The 20567-nt window shown below is 48.7% G+C and overlaps 1 protein-coding gene across 5 annotated transcripts in view; it reads right to left on the bottom strand.

Moving 5' to 3' along the window:
• Positions 1-1086: 1086 nt before the first annotated feature.
• Positions 1087-20567, bottom strand: part of STXBP5L (syntaxin binding protein 5L) — a 389375-nt gene continuing 369894 nt past the window's right edge. For 3 of the 5 annotated variants that reach the window (XM_090057239.1, XM_090057249.1, XM_090057213.1), the window contains 6 exons: positions 15930-16169; positions 14026-14386; positions 13113-13278; positions 10306-10417; positions 8114-8334; positions 1087-6653 (listed from right to left, as the gene is read on the bottom strand). In XM_090057239.1, the coding sequence (XP_089913365.1) occupies positions 6612-6653; positions 8114-8334; positions 10306-10417; positions 13113-13278; positions 14026-14386; positions 15930-16169 (1142 nt within the window). In that variant the 3' untranslated portion in view covers positions 1087-6611. Of the gene's footprint in view, positions 6654-8113; positions 8335-10305; positions 10418-13112; positions 13279-14025; positions 14387-15929; positions 16170-20178; positions 20278-20567 lie in introns of all 5 variants that reach the window. The other 2 variants (XM_090057223.1, XM_090057229.1) reach the window with 1 other exon arrangement.

Here is a 20567-nt window from a genome sequence, read left to right as displayed (position 1 = left end):
AGACTGGCTTCCCTGGAGATCCTGCCCATGAGTTCCTTGAGTGAGTCAAAAGCTGCTTTTCTGAAGTCCAGGGTCCCTAATCTGCTGCTTTCCATCCTTCCTCTCCTCAGGATCCTGAACTCAGTTGTGGCTGCTGCCCAAGTTGCCACCCACTACTACATCCCCCACCAGTTCATCCATTTGTGAGCAGCAGGTCAAGAAAAACATGGTCTTTAGTTGGTCACTCCAGCACTTGCACCAGGAAGTTGTCCCCAACACTCTCTGAAAACTTCCTGGATTGCCTGAGTAGTGCTGTGTTGCCCTCCCAGCAGATGTCAGGGTGATTGAAGTCCCCCATGAGAACCAGGGCTTGTGACCAGGAAACTTCTGCTAGCTGTTTGAAGAAAGCCTCATCCATGACTTCCTCCTGGTCTGGTGATCTATAGCAGAGCCCAACTACGACGTCACCCTTGTTGCTCTCCCCTCTAACCCAGAGACTCTCAACAGGCCTATCTCCAGCTTCATACTGGAGCTCTATGGGTAAGTGTAAGTGTTGCATGGCAGTTGTAGTCATATTTTCTCTAAACTAGGGGTGTCAGAGATGCAGCCTGCAGGCCGGATCAGGCCCATGATCTGCTTGTAGGTCTCAAGCTAGACAGCACACTGCAGGCAGCATGTGCTAACCCCAGGTCTGCGTGCAGCACATGGAGCCGATCCAGGGTGTACATGGGGCCAGTCTGTGGGCCCAATTTGGTCTGCGGACTGACCTCACCTCTCATCCAGCCTGCAGGGCCAAATGAGTTTGGGAGGGGGGGAAGTGATGTCCAGCCAAGGACTCAGCTTTAATCCCTTGCGGGCTGTCAGTGGGACAGTCCTGCTGCTCATTTGGTTTTATAGAAGGCGTTGTCTGCTGAACAAAACAGACAAAGATGCGAGGGAGAGGGCAGCAGCTCCACTGTGCATCAGCTGGTCCTTGGCAACAGTTTCATGTGTCTGCTCAGTCCCATGGGGACTGGAATCTAAACCTAATGAAGGAGTTGTCGCATTCAGAGGGGAACTGCCTCAGTGTAACCTCTACTTAGTGCAAAATATGAGGAGTTGCATGAAACGGTTATCAGGAAGCATCTGACACATGGTAAATCCACTACGGCTTTTAACTTGGTATATACATATGTCAGTCTGCCTTCAGCCATAATGTTTGTATTGTGCGTATCCTAGTGCTTTACACACTAATGGTAGACTGCACAAGCAAATGCCGTCGCCGTGGTGTGCTCATTAATAGCCTATGGCTGGGATTTTCAGCGAGCCCAAGAAATTTAGGAGCACAAGTGGCGCTGCACGTGTGAGGCAGCCAGACCTGCATCGAGACTCCCTCTGCCTCGCCACTCTCCCAGCATGCGCCAGGAACATCTGAGCAACTGGAGCACAGAGATACCAGCTGAGACTGAGAAGACGGCGCTGCTTGTTCTGATCTTGCAAAGCAGCTGAAGGTGGACCAAAGCTGTAACTGTCAGCTGTAGTGCTGCTTGTAAGCCATGCAGCAACATCCACTATTAACTGTTATTGAAGCCAAGTGCCTTGGAAAGGTCTGGGAAAAAAAGTGAATTACACAGGTTTAATATCAACTCTTGCCTTTATTTTCTTTCCACCCATTTTTGTTTTCACTGGGGACTCAGAACAGCTTCAGTCAAAGGGACCTTTGTGAGGCTGATCTCGGATACCTGTTGAACAGCAAGTGGTTAGCACAGCAGGAGAGTGGGGTTTCCCCCAGGATTTTAGCCTTCATTTGGAAATACAGGAGAGGACTCGTTAACAAAAACCACACACAGATTGTCCACGTTTCCTTGACACTGAGCCAGAATACTGGACATCATTAAAAAGGTACAATATTTGGATTTGTCAATTAATCACATAACAGAAAACACATGAATGAAAACACTCTTACGGGACTATTGCTCTTACACCTAGATGAAGTGTTGACTACAAATGGAAACATGTAGCTTATTAATGAGAGAGAGTGTGTTCTTACTGAGACCGTACCGAGGAAAAACAATCAAGACCTGAAATATACTGTGCTTGAATTCACCTTTAGGTTTTGAAATGTGATGTGGGAGACCCAGCGTGCAGGGTGCAGTTACAGGATGCTTATTTGCCTGTGACAAAATATACATAATTTATACACGGAATAGTCCTGAGGTTGAATGCAGCTCTTAAATAAACTGCAGTGTTTTTTCACTTGTTAAATTGTGTACTGAAAAATAATTCTCTCTCTATATTCGTTATAGTGCACATAAGGGACTGGGTGTGAGATGGCCTCTGAAAAAGGAACATATAAAATCTTTTACAGCAGCTATTTCGGTGTTAACTTCATACAGTATGTGTAATAAACAGAGTAGCTTTGTTTCAGTGTTAGGCCATTACCTATAGTGTGGTCAGACAGACTCTGATGTATATTCAGGAGTGTGGTCAAACCATGTCGACTCAAGAGTACGAATAGATAGGAATGTAAAAAAAAAAAAAAGTCGTCTCATTAGAAAACTATAGTGTGATTATACAAAATAAAGCCTGGACTTCCTGCAGAATTTCCTTTGGATTTTTTTTTTAAATTCAGGATTGAAGTTTTGTATTGTTCTACCTCTAGAAGTTGAATCTAGAACCATTCTCAAGATAGTAAAGACTTTGCTTATTGTCAAAGCGTGTCAGGAGTCTGAATACATTTTCTCTACATAGTCTGCCTACCGGCAGTGTGTGTAAGAAATAAATGTGTGTCTTGTATGCTTTCTGGCACGGTTCCACAGATTGAGTTGTCTGGTGTGGGTGTGAGAACTTTTTATGTATTTTGAGAGCAAAAAAATGCCACTATCTGAAGATGAAAGCAATTTTAATCGCACAAATTTGTATTAAGAAATCTCTTGAATTGGCCAATCAGTGTACTTGTTAATTAGTTTGCTCATTTGAGCTGTGGATTAGGTGCTGAAGGTGCCTTAAAGTGTTGGATATTGCATGAGCTGGTGCTGTTTTAGTGGAAAAGGTGAAAGCACATGTGATTTCAACATCCTTCCTTAAGAGCTTGCTGTCCTGATTTTCCTTTCAGCAAGAAAACCATCTGCTCTGCTTGTCACTTTTTTGAATGCTTATTTTTATTACTTTCAATATTAACAAAGAGCCTTTAATAATGTTTAGGGCAGGCCTTTTAAAAATCCCACACTCCCCCTCATTTCACAAGAAATAAACCAGCCAGGACTTCTCCTTCTTTCATGGCATTTTTTTTTAGGTGAAGGCTTTTCTCACATACATGGTAAACCTTGATAGAAAGCATTTAACAGTGTGCACTAACAAACTTGTACAACATATACATTACATATATATATTTATATATATAGAACATTCTATATACAAACATATACAACTTTTTAGCTCTCTACGGACTATGAGAAAATTTATAGTTATAGTCACAAGTGTTGAACATAACAGAAGGAGTAATTTGTAACTGTCTGAAAAGATGTAAAGTATGCAAGAGAGGAAAGCAAGATGCACCTGTGACCTCATGGGGGGCATTTTAGAGAAAAAGATGCTCAAACAAAACAGGCAAAAATGTTTGGGCTGGGGGAAGATGCTAAATTCTTGTTGATTTGATGTCAAGAGGAGATGCAAACTGTGAGCTACTGCCAGGCCTCCCCCCTCCCTGTGCAGCATGGCATAAGCTAGAGCAAGTCATGTGTGGTGTAATGACTTGTTGAAGATGCGGGTCCCTCTGGGTGCACTGTAGCAGTTAATTATTAAATTGTTCTTGGGTTGGTGCAACTGATGCAGGAGTGAGCGAGCGAGGCCAGAACACTATCGCTGCCTCGCAGAGAAACACAAGCTGAGAAGTTACCTGGAACTACTTGTGTCAGCCCAGTCACTTACCATCATTGGAGTATTAACTGCTGCCCAGCGGAGCGGGTCTCCCACTCCTCCGCCAGGTCTCTGGTTGCTGCAGCATTCCACGGGTACCAGTCGAGATGGTGAGCCTGGCACCAAACCCCGACCAGAGTTGTCCTCTTTATACTAGCTATGGACACCAGGGGGTAAGGTACAGCTCGGAGCCTGGTAGAAGGACTTTCCTCAGTCTTTATGGCTGTGCTCCCGCCCTGCCCTTGGGGAGGGATAAAAGCCGTCTCCGGTCCTGCAGGGCGGTTAGGAAGAACAGGCTTTACCAGGGGTGGGTTTGGGAGGTGGATGCGTCTGCTGCGGGCAGTGGGGCCTTTGCTGCTAGGAGTATTAGTGCTTTGGTGGCTCAGCCTGGAGCAAATGCACCATTCCCAGTTGCTGCACTTTATAACAGGGTAGTGGGATGTAGGTGCCAAGGATCAGCTGGTTTCCCTCCTGCAAGTGGGGGCCAGGGAGACCATTCCCCACCCAGTCCATGAGCCTTGCCCCTGTAAGTCTGGTGGTCTGCCGTGTGCTGGGCCACTAAGTCATTTGTTAAGCTCTGAGCACTGGAGCTGAGCAAAGCCCAGGCCTGTGTCCGTGCTGTCGTCAGTGCTCACTGTGTGACTGATGTTGTTTTGTGGTGCAGAACATGCACCTGCTCGCCCAGCTCAGCTGTAACTGGTGGCTCGACATTGCTTTTCTAAGCTGTGAAGAGACTTACCAAGGCCGCAGGGCACTGAATTCCTATCCAGGTCTAACAGGACTCTGACTTGAGCAGCCTGGCAGACCTAGGCTATTTCCTTCAATCCCGCAGCCTGTGCAAGGGTGAGCCCTGCGTTCGGGAGCCCAGTTAAATACCACAAAGGGCAATTTTCTCTTGTGAGCAGTGAAGAGCTGAGCAGGAGCAGAGGGTCTGAGAGTGAGCATGGGAGCCTGAGTGGTGCTTCTCATGGAGAGGCAGGATCTAGACGAGTGTCCTGAGGCCACCAGTGCCCTGTATAGACCTGTATGAAAGAAAGCGCTGACGAGGCCTGGCCCAGCCTCTGCCTCAAAATTTTACAGATGCACCTACCTAGGGTGCCCATCGTTCAGGGAGGGTCAGTGATGGGTTCCCCCACCCCCTTCCTACTCATTGTGTATATGCCTGAAAGCAGGACCTGGTTGCCTCATATCTAAGCTGACTGAAGGCTCCACAGTTGACTCCCCCTGTGACTTCTGCGGACGTGTTGCCGGTGCAGAGGGTTTCAACAGAGCAGGAGTGAGAGGAGCCAAAGAGCAGGTGCTCTGTTCATGCATCAATGATAAAATGCTACAAGAGACCCAGGCTGGATGTGCACAATAAGGGGGAGGAAGAGCCCCCAGTAGAATCAGGGAGTCACTCACTGCAGTGACACCTGCTTGCCTTTCCCCGTCCAAACAAGAGGCCAAGTTCCCCACTGTCTTGCTGGCTGTGCTGGTGAGGGGCCCTGCTGCTGACTCAGGCTCCTCAGTGCTGTGCTCCCCATGGCAGGGTGAGTGGTGCAGAGCCAGGCAAGCCAGGGGAGGAAGTGGTCTGTGCACAATTCAGTCTGCAGGGCTTTGCAGATGCCTCTTAGCTGCTTTGTTCTGTATCCAGCTGGCTTTAAATTGGGTTACCCGGCAATTTCCTAAGCATCATCTGAGTATAGCTTAACTTCCCTGCAAGCTGCTGAGCGGCTGCAGCCTATTGGATTTGACATGACTCAGCAGCTTGTAGCACCACACCCTCTAGTTCCTCCAGCCGGAGCAGAAATTTCTTCCTAATCGTCTCTTCTGCTTCTCAGCCTGACTAACAAGGCAACCAAGTGATTTAGAAGCTCCTGGGGTGAGAACTGCCACAGCCCCCTGCAAGGATAACTGTGATAAATCCAGCCAGCAAGGGACACAGCCAGCCAGCAAGAACCCTGGCTCTGCACAATGGCAATGCCTGCACCCTCCAGGCTGCAAAGATGCTGTGAACTCAAGCTCAGGTGACATCCCAAGTGGGGCCTTTCTAGACACTGAACAAAGCAATGTGTTTGCCGTAGGTTTTGATGCTGGTTTATTTTTCTGCTAGGAATTAAACAGCACTGCTGGCTGCACGCTAAGGTTTGCCAAGGGAAAAAAATAGCAGCAAATGAGAAAATGCAGCTCACCTCGTGTTTCTATTGAGAGCAGCAGCGGCCATGCTCCAAGTGTACTGGCTGTTTGAACTGTGGTTTTTAAAAATAAAGATTTTTGCTGTTTTAAGTATTTTTTGCTCAGAATAGAAATAAATCCCATTTTTTTCTTAGGTCACAACATGCTTTCTTTTTCTGTTTTGTTTTTTTTTCTTTTAAGATGTCAATTCGTCATGCAAATTTTTATTTGTTTTTATAAGTGCATTAACATTCTAGTTTGTACAAGATATTTTTAACCAGAGATTCTCCCCAAAGTTCGTAGCTAGAGTTTCTGAAAAACTACATGCCAAAGTGACTGCTGAGTTCCTTTTGGAAAAAGACTACCTACACCATGTTTTTGGACTAAATACCATTGCAGGCTCCATCTTGCAGATGGTAAAACTTCTCCTTGACCCCCAGGGGTGGTGAATCTGATGAGTAACAGGAAAAAGTTTTCTAGGAGAAAGTTTTGCTTCTGTCCAATGACCGGCACCGTTGGGAGTAAGCTCCGTATCACCGAACAGTGTTCTTACCCAGGCCAGGTGCAGCTTCATGGCAAATCTAAAACTGGTACCATTTCTTGTCCTTGTATTTCAGCATCAGCTAGACATGGGATATAAGCAAAATGACAGTGAGCTGTGAGCACTTGCTCTGCAGGTGCTTTGGTTTGTCCCAAGTTATTCTGTGCTATAACCCCACCGCTGTCGGGGAGCTCTACCACTCAGAGTGAGGCTGATTAATTGCCGCTGTGAAAGCACCACAGGCAGCATACTTTTCTGCTGTGAAATACTTACCTTGCACCCAAAGGCTGGTTTAACTTTCTGTTACGCCTCTGCAAAGAATGTCACTTACCCATCATTTTTCACTGGAGAGATGCATCTTGGGAATTTCTCTTACAGATCTGTGCTTTTTACATCAGACTAAATAGGAACTGCTAGAGACGTGCTGTTTGCTACTCCCTGGCACTGGTATACACTAGATGTGTCCTATCATTTGCCAATATGAGCTCACTTTCTTTCTCTATTTTACAGTGATTATCCTCACAATGACAACAGCCAGTAGGAATAAAACAAAAGCGCTTTCCTAGTGGGGGTCAGCTAGCTGGACCAATGGTTGGAAAGCCAGAATTACAGGTAACTATGCTTTAATGGTCTTTTACCTAAGGCAAATTGTTTCTGCTGACTCCTAGCCCTAGGCAAGACTGGATGTTGGCACTCTGCCATTTTAAACGGCTCCAACAGCTGCATGCTCACCTGGCCTGCTTGGTGCAAACCAGGTTAGCATGACCATGCTCTAGCAGGGTCTGACAGCCAGGTCCCTTTGCCTGCTTATTGGCCCCAGGCTCCTTCCCTGCATGCTGGCCTCATCTGCCCTAGCTTCCCCTCTTTTGGTGGAGGAGATCTTCTACCACATATGGCCTCTTTGACATGTGTTTAGAACTGATAGTAACTTTGGCTCTTAAGCTTCCCATAACCAAGCATTTGGCAGTAGAGAGAATCTAAACAAGGCCCTCAGAGACGATAATGAAATGGCCCTCCTCGTCCATTGCTCCTATTAGACACAAGGCTCAAGAGCTGTCCACTAGAGAGGTGCTGGGTTTCCTGTGTTGGCAGGAGGTACACAGTGAGGGGTCAGTGAATAGTGGGAACAGCCATCTTAATGGCAGGCACTTTGTGCCCTCACTTTCACTGAGAAAATAAGACCCAGAAGTAGTTCTGGAGGAGAAATGCTTATGAAGAAAACTTCCCAAGTGTGGAGTGAGCATAAGCAGAGCAGAAACACCTGCCTGAATTTGCAGAGAGCCTGACCTTGCCCTGAGGTAGGCAGTGCCCTAGGCTGAGTGTTAACTGCTTAGAAAAGACCAAGAGAGAGGAGAGACAGTGTCTAAGACAGAAATGTTGCCCCAGAATTTATCATCTTGGGGAAGGGGGCAGAATTAGGTGGAAGAGCTGCAGAAGAGCAGTGGGCTGCGATTGCTATAACATTCCTGAAGTGGGAGCAATCTTCAGGGGCTTCTGGTCTGGGGCAGGGCCTTGGGATGTGCACAGGCCAAGGATGCCTACCTCATGGGCATGCTTGGAGAAGGCTTCCGCGCTGACCATCAGGCTCGCTGTCTTCTCATCCAGCTCTCCCAGCCGCTGGCCTCGCTCCTCAAGGGCAATGCGCGCACGAGCCAGGTCTCCGACTACCCCGCCGGCAGCACCTTTCATTCCTTCAATCCCGCCTGACCCAGGGATGTGTTGGGCGAGGCTCCGGGAGGCTTTCCCAGCGGTTGCCTCACCAACTGCAATGGAGACAGACACTCAGGCAGAGACAAGGGAATGTCCTCTTCCCTCTGCACTGGGCTGAAGCACTCTGTTACATTGCTGCTGACTGGCAGCCCAACCCTCGTGGTTCAGCCAGGCATGTGAAGACCCCCACTCCTGCACTGGGCCCAGCCAACTGGCCAGGTGCCCCTCCTGTTAAGGAAGGAGATGTGTTTGGGCAGAGAGAAACAAAACGTTCTTCAGCACTTTTTCTTCTAGCATGGCCTGTGGGGGCCCCTAAAAAATTTAGAAAATTAATATTTCTCTGGCCTTGGATCCAGTCAGAAATGACAGGAACCAGGGGCAATAGGACCTGGGGAAGCCTGGCAGGCTCCCACAACAGCAGGGCCTGCCCGGCTCCACCCCCACAGCCTGGGCTTAGTTGCTGCACCCTGCCGGAATATCAGATAAGGGGGAAAGTGGGGTGGGGGGAAGGGCAGGGAAGGAGCCTGGGGAAAAGTGGCCCAGGGAAAAGCTGAGCTGGGGGTGGGAAGAGCGGCTCCTTGCCCACCCCATGCCCAGTGCTCTGCACTGCAGCCACTCACAGCCCACCTGGGGCTGCCTGTGCCTGCTCCAGACAGCCCCGCGTGGGCTGCAAGCGGCTGAAGCAGGGAGCACAGGGCAGGGGAGGAGCCGCTTTCCTCCCGCCTCCACACTCAGCTTTTCTCCAGGCTCCTTCCTGGTGTGGAGGAAAGCGGCCCCTCCCCTGCCCTGTGTCTGGAGCTCCCTGCTGCAGGTGCTTGCAGCCCACGCGGGGCTGTCCGGAGCAGGCACAGGCAGCCCCAGGTGGGCTGCGAGCAGCTGCAGCACGGGGCGCTGGGTATGGGGCAGGCAAGGGGCCACTTCCCGGCCCCCCTGCGCTCAGTACCACCTTGTAACCTGGCCTCACAGCCAGCCTGGGTCCCGCACTGGCTCGAGGCTTGCCCACTGGGGCCGCATGTGGCGGCAGCAACTGCTGTCCCCCCCACATTTGCTGCACTGGGCAGTGTTTGCCTCCGTCACCTGTGGGCTGCCCAGCATGCGAGCTCCAGGCAGGCAGCAGTAGCCAACACTGCCCGGTACAGCAAGCGGGGGGACCACAGCTGCTGCCACTGACGGGCAAGCCTGGAGCCGATGCATGGCCCAGGCTGGCTGCGGGGCTGGGTTACAAGCTGGTGGTGAGCACAGGAAAAATCAGCCCTTGCTCACCCCATGGCTGGTACCCTGCACTGTAGCTGCTTGCAGCCCACGTGGGGCTGCCTGTGCCTGCTTCACACAGCCCTGTGTGGGCTGCAAGCACCTGCAGCAGGGAGGGCCAGCCATGGGGTGGGTGAGGGGTTGCTTTCCCTTGCGCTCAGCACCAGCTTCTTTCCTGCCAGCGAGCAGGGGGTCAGGGCTGTGCGTTGCTCCCCACCTATACCACAGGGCTGGGGGCACTGGGTGTGAGAGGGTGGGGAGCCAGTGGGAGCACAGGGGCCACATCGGTGTCCCAGGACCACTGCCAATGGGGCCCAGAGTAAGGTGGCAGAAGTGCAGAGTCCCAGCTGGCAGAGGCTCCGTGGAGCCGGGCCAGCTCCCTCCTTTCCCTGCTGGTGCAGCCCAGCCTGGCTCCACAGACCCCTGCCAGCCTGCGCCCTGCTTTGGGCCCTACTGGTGCTGGCCCTGGGACATTGGTCCCAAGATGGTCACCAGGGGGTGGGCACCTGTCAAGGGGCGGGGTACCCATGCAGCCCTCAACAGCCTGCCAAAACTGGGTAAGCGGCCCTCCGCCCAAAATAATTGCCCGCCCCTGTTCTAGCAGAACCTGGAAGGAAAATTCTCCCTCCCTTCTTCTCATTCAACTTTTGTGGTTATACAAATGGGCCCATTTCTGCCTCATTCCTCGCCCCCCACCACTTCCTTCCATGCTTAGGGCAGAGAAGCAGCTACGTCAGCACACTGTGTTTTGTGTTGTAGGAAGCATCACTTACAGAGCTCTTCTCTGTCAAAGGTTTGTCCGCTTCCTCCAAACAGCCCCTTGAGAAAGCCTCTGTTCTGGGCTTCTGGTGTTTCCACTGGGGTAAACAAATCCCCAAGCATGTCCTGGCCAAAGGCAGACAAGAAAATGCGTTAGGAGCTAGCAAGGTCAGAATTATTATTTACTTTAAAGATGGAGTCACTGATGTGGGCTAGCTGGTGAACACGAAGTTACAATAATCCTGCAGCACCTTGCATTGCAAACCCAGAGCAGCACCTTGCATTGCAAACCTGGAGTCAACACCTGAATGGCAATAGTCAGCTAGTGAAAAAATAAGCCAGCTTTCCTACTACGTCGAACAGAGCAGGTCAAGCTGGCCAGGGTTACAGCCAAGGGAATAGTGGAGGGAAAAAAGAACGGCGGGCCACAGCCTGCCACTGCAAAGGATGTTGGCTTGTCTGCACCCATTCCCTTTCTGTGTGTTTGTTTTACCGGAGAGCAAGTTTTGCAATCGATCCAGGAGGAAGAAACACTGTGGATGAGCTCAGACGGCTACCTGCAAGCAGGAGAGGAAGCTGTGTTACTGTGCAAAGCTCAGCTGTGAGTGATGTGTTTTGCCCCCATCATGTGCCAGCCAATGAGCTCCTGGCTGCTCTGTTTTCCTCATTGCTGTGAGCTTCTGCTAGTGCTTAGGAAGAGGGCTCAGGATGGGCCATGAGCTTCCACCTTGGAGCTCAGGTTTAGATGCGGCTCATGTACGTACCTGCTTTTCAGCCAGCTGCTCACTTACTTTTCATGTGGTGCCCACTCTGTGCATTCGCAAGCAGGCCAGAAGCCTGGACCTGGGTGCCGGTGGGTCCCTATACCTCTGCAAGTCAGGTTTTCTCTAGACATCCATTCAGGGGGTCCTCTCCCTGGTCAGTGAAGCCCAGTGCAGGGACTGAGTGGAGCAGCCATGCCCCATGAGGTTCCCTGGGATGGAGCTGTGATCTCTCCCTCCCTGTGCTCTCCCCCTCCTCCTGACTTCCCTTGTTCCTGCTCTAGGAAGGAAGTAAATGGCTGCATCCATTCTCTGCAGGGAAATCATTTCCCTCCTGCTGCAGGGCAGGTAGTGTTGGGTAGGGAAGAAGTGCTGGGTGGGCCCCTCTCCCTCCATACAAGCCAAGACATATGTAGCCCTCAGGGGCAGTGCAGGGAGCCTCCATTGCTCACATGGCCACATGCCCTTCCTTGCCCACTGCTTGTTCTTTGGAGATATGGTCAATCAATCATCCTGGCATCAAGCACTGCCCATGTGCCCTTTCTGCCTACTTTCTGTCAGTGCAAGCGTGCCTGAAACCTCAGTCCTGAGAGTGACAGAGCTCCACAGCCCCAGACACGCTGCTCCCCAAGGCCCAAGGGCTGGCAGCTCCCTCTTGTTCAGTTTGTAGGCCCGCTCGCTGTTAATCGTACAGCTGAGCCCCTGTTTTCCAGTTCTGCAGCTCATGCTTCTTTCCAACTAGCCCCATGCTACTCTCCTGGTTCAACAAATGACATTTTAATTTGCATTTTGATTGTAAAACTTTAACAGGGTGAAGCCTTTTTGCTTGGCATAAATGACTTTAATTAGACCATCTTCATAGCTGATGCATTTTAATGTGCAGTGCAATGGGAGGAACTTTCCTCACCAGGGAATCAGGACAAAGCCAGCTCCTGTGGAAGCAGCTAGTGCAAATCTTTCACAACTTGGTCTAACCCAGTAGTGCAGACAGTCTGGGGACTTTAGCAGGTTGAAATCTGGTCTGGCCTGACTGCCCCTTCAGTCAGTTTGCTGAGGCAGCTCAGCTGAGATAGTGGGGCTGTACTTACTGTTAGACTAAAAGAAGCAACACTAAAACCTGGGTCACGCGTGGATCTTATGGACTCTCTACATGGTGGGGAGGGTCCCACCACTGAGGGGACCTCCTTGGTCCCCGTCCACTTGTGCCCACATGCATGCTCCACACCTGGAAACACAGCAGTGGGCGCACACAGGCAGGTGCTCACACATGGTGCCAGGGCCCACTTCCACCCTGTGTGGACAAGTCCCATATCTACCCATAAAGACAGATACTTCCTGGTGCCAATCACTGGTCATTTTTCAATCCCCCATGTAATCTTAAAACAGAGCCAGGGTTTGGAGTATACCACCTTGACACAGCAGACAGAACAGGAGGCACCAGAGGTTGCCACGTCCAATGAACTTCCAACTTCTAGCCAATAGCAGGGGGCAGGAGCTACAAGTGGACAATTTAACTGGGGAGACTGAGGACTGAAAACTTCACAGCCACCAAGGGGTTAGTCCTCTAGGGCCAAAAGTGAATGATGGAGAAAAATGGTCTTTCACTGGAGCTTTACACTAAATTATTTTGCTACCCCAGGAAACTGGTGCTCTTTTCTTTGGAAGTATTGGCACAAATTGCCACTTTTTTGCACACGTGACACTGCCACTGGTACAGCAGAACAATCAGACTTTCTTGATGATATCTGGAGCGTAAGATTCCAATGCAAAAATAAAAGTATATGTGGTTTATGAGACCTGTTTGAAGAAGGGCACAGTTACACAAGGTTTTAAACTGGAGAGCGGGGTATCTACAGATGACATCATGAGAACAATGCGAATGGTGAGCTCAGAGCACTGCTGGCACAGAGCTGCTGGCTGCAGATGAAGGGGGCTGAGCCATGTGCAGCGCTCCTCTGTGGGAAGACCCCTCCAGCACAAGGCCACTAGCCCTCTAAAGACCTTTCCACGTTACCTTAGAGCTAAGCTGCACTCTGGCTAGCTACATGTCTGGGGCCTACCTGTAAGTTGTCACACATCTCCTGGCTGTAGGTTAGCCGCTGGATCTCTGTGGGAGAGCTGAGATACAAAGCTTGCCCTTCGTTGGTGAAACAAAATGTCCGTGCTATCCTCATATCCGTTACAGGCAAGTAGTTGACATCCAGCATAGGGCGAAGACTGGGCAGGCTGAAGACGAGCAGATGGTTAGGTGGAATTTGCATAAAGGGACTTGATTTTACTGCACACATTGCAAACCCACAGGTGGCTTTGTGTTTTCCAGGAACCACGTTTTGTAACTTAGTAATGTGATGTAACTTAGCAACCCACCCAACTTGGTGGTTAACTGCAGTAAATCCTAAGTGGCTGAAGCTAGCTGGGCTAATGGACATTATCCAGCAAGCAGGAGCTGGTACTTCTGTGATACACTCTCACTCAAATGCAATCTAGGCACTAGATGGTGAGATGGCTTTCTAACCCAGAGAGCTTCTGTACTAGAGCAAAACTCCTATGGCTTTCTTTGAAATGTGTGCATACTAAAAACATCCAGGTTTGCTCTACACAGGGAAATTACTGCCCCCTGAACTAGGCTGTGGATTACAGCACAGAAGTGGTATAGGACTAGTCCCCCTCCCTCCTTGTGGACACTCCTAATGTGTAGCCAGAGTGCCTCTGGGCAAAGTCTCTTGCTCTAGCTTCAAAGAGGAGCAATCTGTCTCCCACAAACAGATTGGGCTGACGTGCCCATGTGGAGAGTCACTCCAGAGTAGCCAGACAGCTGCAACTTCACACAAGCTTATTGTGTAATATCCACCCCTGGAAACATGCTCCCTGCCCTGGATCAGCCTGCTGGCACCATGGTGCTGCCGCTCACCCCACAACATCTGATGCCATTGCCTTTCCCTGTTTTGCTACCCAATGGGATTAGGAAAATACCTCAGTGTCATGATATGTCCGTTGGCGCAGAAGCAAGCCAGGCAGACGCTGTTACAGAGGGTCACCACGTCTGCTCGCAGCAGAAAGGACGTTTCTGTGATGTTATGAATATAAAGGCATGTCTGGGAAGGCAGTGAGAAGACTTTGGCTTGCTTCTCTGAGCAGACGACTGCAAACTGGTGCTCGCCCATGTCTTGGGAGGCGGAAGGGGAGTGCATGACGAGTTTCCTCTTTCTTGTTTTCTCATTGTCATCTGTACTGTTTGGGTCTCTCCACACTTCGTATGGCGGGTGGATCAGTGCTCCCATGCAGTCCAAGCATGCAAAGGTCAGCACTGCTCCCTTCAGCGTCAGAACCGTACCTGTAAAACAAGGCGCTCTCCTATGGGCACATGAGCTTCCACACAGCCAGTTGTCAGCACTGCCCTTGCACATGCAGGACCATCCAGGCTTTCCTTTTTGGCACATGTCACAGAACGGTGCAACTTGCTGCTGCCCTTTAAGACTGCTGAATCCATTTCCTGGGTGCTCAGCCCCCTCCAAGACTTCCTATCACTAGTGTCTGTAGCTTTTTCCCTGTAACTTATTCCTTCCTGTCCCCAATCAGTCTGCTGTTCTCTGGACTCTCTCCTGTTTCTTAGTAGCTTTCTGGTGATGAAACCCCTAAACTGATCACAGTACTCTAGATCAGTGGTCTCCAAAGTGGGGTGCACACACCCCAGGGGGTGCGCAAGACGATCCATTGGGGTGCGGGAAGAAAATATTAGAACTTCTATTTCTATTTATATAAATATACATATATTGGGGGTGCATCCTCAAAAATTTTTTACTGATCGGGGTGCATGATCAAAAAAGTTTGGAGACCACTGCTCTAGATGTGGGCATAGGACTACAACCTCTCTGCTCGGTGGCCAGATATGTCCATGCATGCAGCCTGCATTTACATTAGCTTTTTTCTGGACACCTCCTCCTTAAACTCATGGTCAATCTGCTCCTACTGGCAACTGTAGGGTTTTCCACTTTCCAAGTGTCCCCTCTCATACAGTGTCTGCTTCCAAGCAAGCAAATTTCTTGCTTTTTTGCTTCACTTCTGCTCTCTCATGCCTCCGCCCTGCCCTTGCCTGTGCCTCCTCCCAATTCAATATCCATTGTGAGCATCAATGTTCTTGCAATACTAAGATTCCTAACTATGTATGAAACTCAGGCCTGCCTCATTTCTCAAACTCTTTGGTACAAAATGTTACTTTTTCAATCCTACCACTGAGACTGGCTGCCCTAAGAGGGAGTTATGTCCTAGGGAGGCAGTAAAGGATTAGCAGTCAGGAGCTCTTAACTTAGGGCTTTATTTCTGGCTCTCTCTTTAATACTGAAAAAGTCATTTATCTTCTGAACCTCTGCTGGCCCCTCTACAAAACAGGGAGCCGCTCCTTACATCACAGAGGGCTTTGAGTACTGATTCATGCTGGCAAAGAACATGACGTTTTAAAATTGATGTCTGTGTCAGACATTATTAACAAAACTAAAGACACCTTCTTCTAGAGATTACAGATATTTTGTTTACTATCTGTCTTTGTTTGACTCTTGACAAACTCAGTGGCATCCCAAAGGTGCTTTCTTCCTAGTATCTGTTTTTGCAACCTGAAAAAAAACTCTTCCAGTTTCCAGGTCCTTGCAGGGGATGCATGGATTTTTACACAAGCTCTGTTCTTCAGAACTGACACTACAGGCTGCCGTATCTCTGTACATTGCAGCCAGCATTGCTGTGAGCATCTCTTTGTACCCTTCCGGCTGCACCCTCTCAGCGTAATGAATTATCATGGGTAAATATATTCAAGAGAGCAGGGCTTTCAGCCACGTGCCCTCCCTTGCTAACAAGACAAAGAACAGGAAAACAAGGACTCTTACCACTTGGAGACACCATGACTGGCTCTGTCAGCCTTAAATCATCATTAGGTGGCAGATTGAGGGAGAGGATTAAGACCATACCAAGGCCTGTTCCAACCCAGAGACAGGGGGAGAGAGCAGAGTCATTCTTCCGGGCAAAGGACTCCATGAAGTACAAAGATGTGATCGTTTCCTTTGACTCCTTGTCGATGCTGGAGACACTTGAGCTTCGGGAACGGCTGAAGGAGTTTTCCCGGTTTTCTGTTTAGACAGGGCAAATACAACAAAGCAGATATGAGCTGGCAGGACCAGAGTGTGTGCACATACGTGAGCATGTATTTGCACAGAAAATGCAAATGCCTGAGAACAGGGATTATTTGGCTTGCTGCAAACTGGGTGAATATTTTGATGCTTGGTATTAATTTCTTGGTAGTGCAGAAATAGCAGTGTAAAGATGCGGTGGAACCTCTCCAGCTGCATGTCAGAAATAGCTGCTTATTACAGAGATTTGCATAAACTAATTGGAATTTGCTCCAGTCTTGGCTCAAAGGGCCTCTTTTAAGCTGCACGAAATAATTCCAGATCCACACGTTACCAATCCAGGTAAAACTAAGCCATGTATCTTGTCTTTATGGGGCAGGAAGGAAGGGCTCAGAGCCAGCACTGCTGTCTTGTGGCCTATGTCTCACAGAGGAGTACTACTTACATTGAGTTTAGAGCAACCCTCCTTTGCTTGTGATAGCAGCAGCAGCTGCTCTCGGAGAAGATATTTTCTTGCCTTTCACCTGACCTTGGTTTTACATATTGTGTAGGAGCAGGAACATATCTTACTGCAAATCAATCGCACCTTCCTACTCAGTGGAGTGAAGTAATCATCACTCAGTTCCTGAGCTGAGTTCAGACAACAGTACAGGATTGAAGGCTTCATACTAGGTTGAAGGCAACAGTGACTGTCAATTAGGGATAGACACATACCGTCCCCTCTCCTAACTCATGCTTACAGGGTAAGACCCCAAGGACCTTTTTTCCCTAGTCCTGTCCCCTACACTATAGCCACAGAGAAAAGCCCATCTCCATCTTCTCTATAATCACCCTTCAGGTATTTGGAGACTTAACAAATCCCACCTCAGTCTTCTCTTCTCCAGGCTAAATAACCCATGCTCTTTCAACCTTTCTTCATAACTCTCACCTCCCAGGACCCCAATCATTTTTGCTGCCCTGTGTTGGACTCTTTTTCAACTGTCCACTTTTTCTTGAAGTGTGGGGCCCAAAACTGGACACTCCAGGTGACGCTTCACCACTGCTGAATAGAGTGGAAGAATCACTTTCCTTGATTTGCAAATGATGCTCCTGTTAATATAACCGAGGATGCCGCTGGCTTTCTTTGGTAACCAAAGCACACTGTTGGCTCATATTCAGCCTATGGTCCACAGTAACCCCCAAGTCTTTCTCAGCAGCACTGCAACTAAGCCAGTCGTTCCCCAATCTATATGTGTGCAAATGGTTATTCTGTTCCAAATGCAGGATTTTTCACAGTCCTTGGTGAATCCAGTCTAGTGGCTTGTGGACCATTTTTCCAGTCTATCTAGGTCATTCTGGAGCCTATCCGTGCCCTCCGGAGTGTCTGCAGTTCCACCAACTTGGTGTCATCCACAGACTTTCTAAGTATGCACTCTGCCAGCTGTTGGTTGAAGAGGTGTCCCAGTCCTGGACAGGCAGAGAGCTTGAGAATGCCAAACACCACCTTCCCTATACCGCAAAATGTACTTAAATATCGTTCCCTTTAACAGGTAGCACTAATGACAGGATAGGGTAAAATTCCAATATAACAGTATTCAGGCTGCAAAAGACACAGGAAGGACAAATACGTCTGTGCAACCTGTGTAGGCGACGTACAGAGCACTTAAAATATATGATGTGCCATTTGCATGTGTCACAGGGCTTTTTCCTTTCTTTAAATAAGAAGAAATGTTCCTTGCTCTCATGCAGTACAATTAACTAATACCTTTTAGCAGAACTGACATTAATGGGTATAATCTTGGGGACACTTTTGGGAACACGCCATGCTATTTTTTATTAAATACACTGCTCAGATTGAATATCAAAAGATCAGCATGACACATCACTCAAACTTTGGTGTCACTGAACATTTCTGAACAGAAAAACTTAACTTGGGAAAGGTCACAATCACTATGTGAGGTTCTCAGGCTGCTCTAAAACAAAGCAAAAAAACTCTCCCCCTTCCTGGAGTTTATTAACTGTATTATAAAATTAATTATAGGCCTCTCCCGGGGGGACGGGACCCTCCTCAGAGACTATGCCCTGAGTCCTCTCCCTAGACACCCTTTTGTTTTTTGTCCAAGAGGGGTATAAAAGCACCTTCCTCAGTGGGTCAGCAAAAGCCATCACAGGTTTCTCCAGCCAGACTGATACCTGCTAACAGGGAGGACTGGGACAGGCAAAGGCTGCCAGCTTCCGCCTAGTGCTATGCAAAGGGCACACTCTCTGATTTCCTTTCTGCATAACCTAACTCTCAGACTTCTGGAGTGACGGGAGGACCTGACATCTGCAACATGTTTTTCTCCCTAGTCATGAACCAGGGTTTCTCATGGATACATCCTGGAACTCAAGATAGACTGAATGTCATTCCCTGCCCCCTCTCCCTTGTTTTATATAGGCTAGGCCCACTTTCATGGATAGGCCCTGATGTCTCTGCAGACACTGGAGATCTATATGGACTCTGAAATCTCAAGGGGTAATCAAGCTATACTATGCCCCCTGCACCACTGCCTGGGTGTACCTCCAGTCCTTTGGGTGGGCTCTCATTTTCCCTTCTATTTTACAGATTCTTTTCCTACTGGGAGATCCAGAGCCTTGGCCTCAGTGGGGGTATATCTCTCTATCCTCATAGACAATGAGGGACAAGGGTTTTGTACATGCTGGAGTTCCTCAGTGGCCACAAAAGTCTGGAGGCTTCTCCCCAATTTCTGCAACTGAATTTTCTTTCACAATCTGCTTTCTCAAGAAAACACATAATAGCAGGGGCTGCAAATTCCCCCAACCAGCTGCCTGAGTCTCTATATTCATTCCCTGCCTTGGGGTCCCTGAGTCTCTTCAGTTCTCTCCCCAAGAACTGCTCCATGAACTTGTCCTATAGATCTAACACTGAGGTCTCTCCAGCGGTTAGACACGCAAACACTCTGAAATGTTCACCCCAGCACACAGACAGCAGCAGTAGCCGTTGATGCCTCCAAAGGCCTCGGAGTCATCATTCCCTTCATGAACAAAGAAGAACTAATCTGCACTGGCAGCCCAAGTGTGTGACTGAGTTATCAAACCTGTGGGGCATCAGCTCCCAGTATTGTGGCTCCTGTTCATTTTGTTCTCCTTCACGAATTTACCCCCCAAACTAGCAGCAGCTGTAGTGTGGCTACAGTTCGGTCAGCTGTCACTTCTCTTGTGTCACCCAGTCCAAGATGGCTTCCATTTTTGCCCTTATGCACCTCTCTCGAGGTGTTGTTGGCTGGCAGCACTAAGAGGAGGAGCTATCCTCAGAACGTCTCCTCCAGGGAAATCTACCTGCTCTTCCTTCTCGTTTCCACTGATGTTAATAGAGCTCCAGGTCTTTCCTGGACACCTGGAAATGCAGCTAGAAACATGGGAAGAGTAGCAATGATGACAAGCCAAATCATTTAGACATCCCAACAGGTGCTTCTTGTACTACAGTTTGCGAAGTGCTGGTGCCATTGGACCACAGGCACCTGAGAGCTAAGGTTTGCTTACCTGATACATAACTAGTGCATAGCAACATGTACCATGCACAACTGTTCTACATACAGTACGCTAGTATTAAATTATGAGAATCAGCAAAATAACTACTAAGTCCATCAGAATGGCACTGCCCACTTCAGGAAAGACCCCAGTTGTCTTTCCTGCCTAGTGCAGCGGGGCTGGACCCAATGATCTTAGGAGGTCTCTTCCAGCCCCTAACATCTATGAATCTATAAATAACTGCATTCATTCCCTTAGTGTTTCCTCAGCATGAACCATCTTATCTTTCAGAGCATTAAGCTAACTGCTATTTTACATTCCAGCTGTAAACAGGAGTTAGTTTATGGAAAAATGTTGCTAATAAATAAAATCAGTGCTTTACTTGTGCATGATGTCACCAAAACACGGGACCTCTGTTACCCACCTCACCATGGCAGAAAAAAAAACAGGATACGTCAACTAACATGCTAAAAAGGAAGCCATTTTTTTCAAGTCTTACCTTTGTCCATCCATGAGCAAGCAGTAAAGTGACGCTCGTCGTGTGAGAATGTACTGATTCCATGTAATTGCTGAAGCATTGCCCGTCTGGAAATGTAACCTACTGCCACAAAAATGCATGCATTGCAAAAGGACAAGAACAATTGAGCCAACCATCATCATGACATTTATACGAAAGCAGCCCCGAGCAGTTACAATCCCAGCACTGTTTCCTTGGCTGACACAGTAGTCCTGCTGCAGTGTGCTGGTGACTTTAGAAGAAGGTTTGATTTTGTTTTTTGGAGTGTTCAAAAGATAATTCAAGAATAGCATTTTCTGTCTTTTAGTTCTTTTGAAATAAAACCCAATCCTGCCACCCTTGCTGAACACCCTCTTAGCAAATATTTTTTT

Source organism: Crocodylus siamensis, chromosome 1 (genome assembly GCF_052110815.1).
Source record: "Crocodylus siamensis isolate JL-2025a chromosome 1, ASM5211081v1, whole genome shotgun sequence".
In the NCBI taxonomy this organism is placed as follows: Eukaryota; Metazoa; Chordata; order Crocodylia; family Crocodylidae; genus Crocodylus; species Crocodylus siamensis.
Note: the sequence above shows the minus strand (reverse complement) of the source record. Positions and strands in the feature narration are given on the sequence as shown.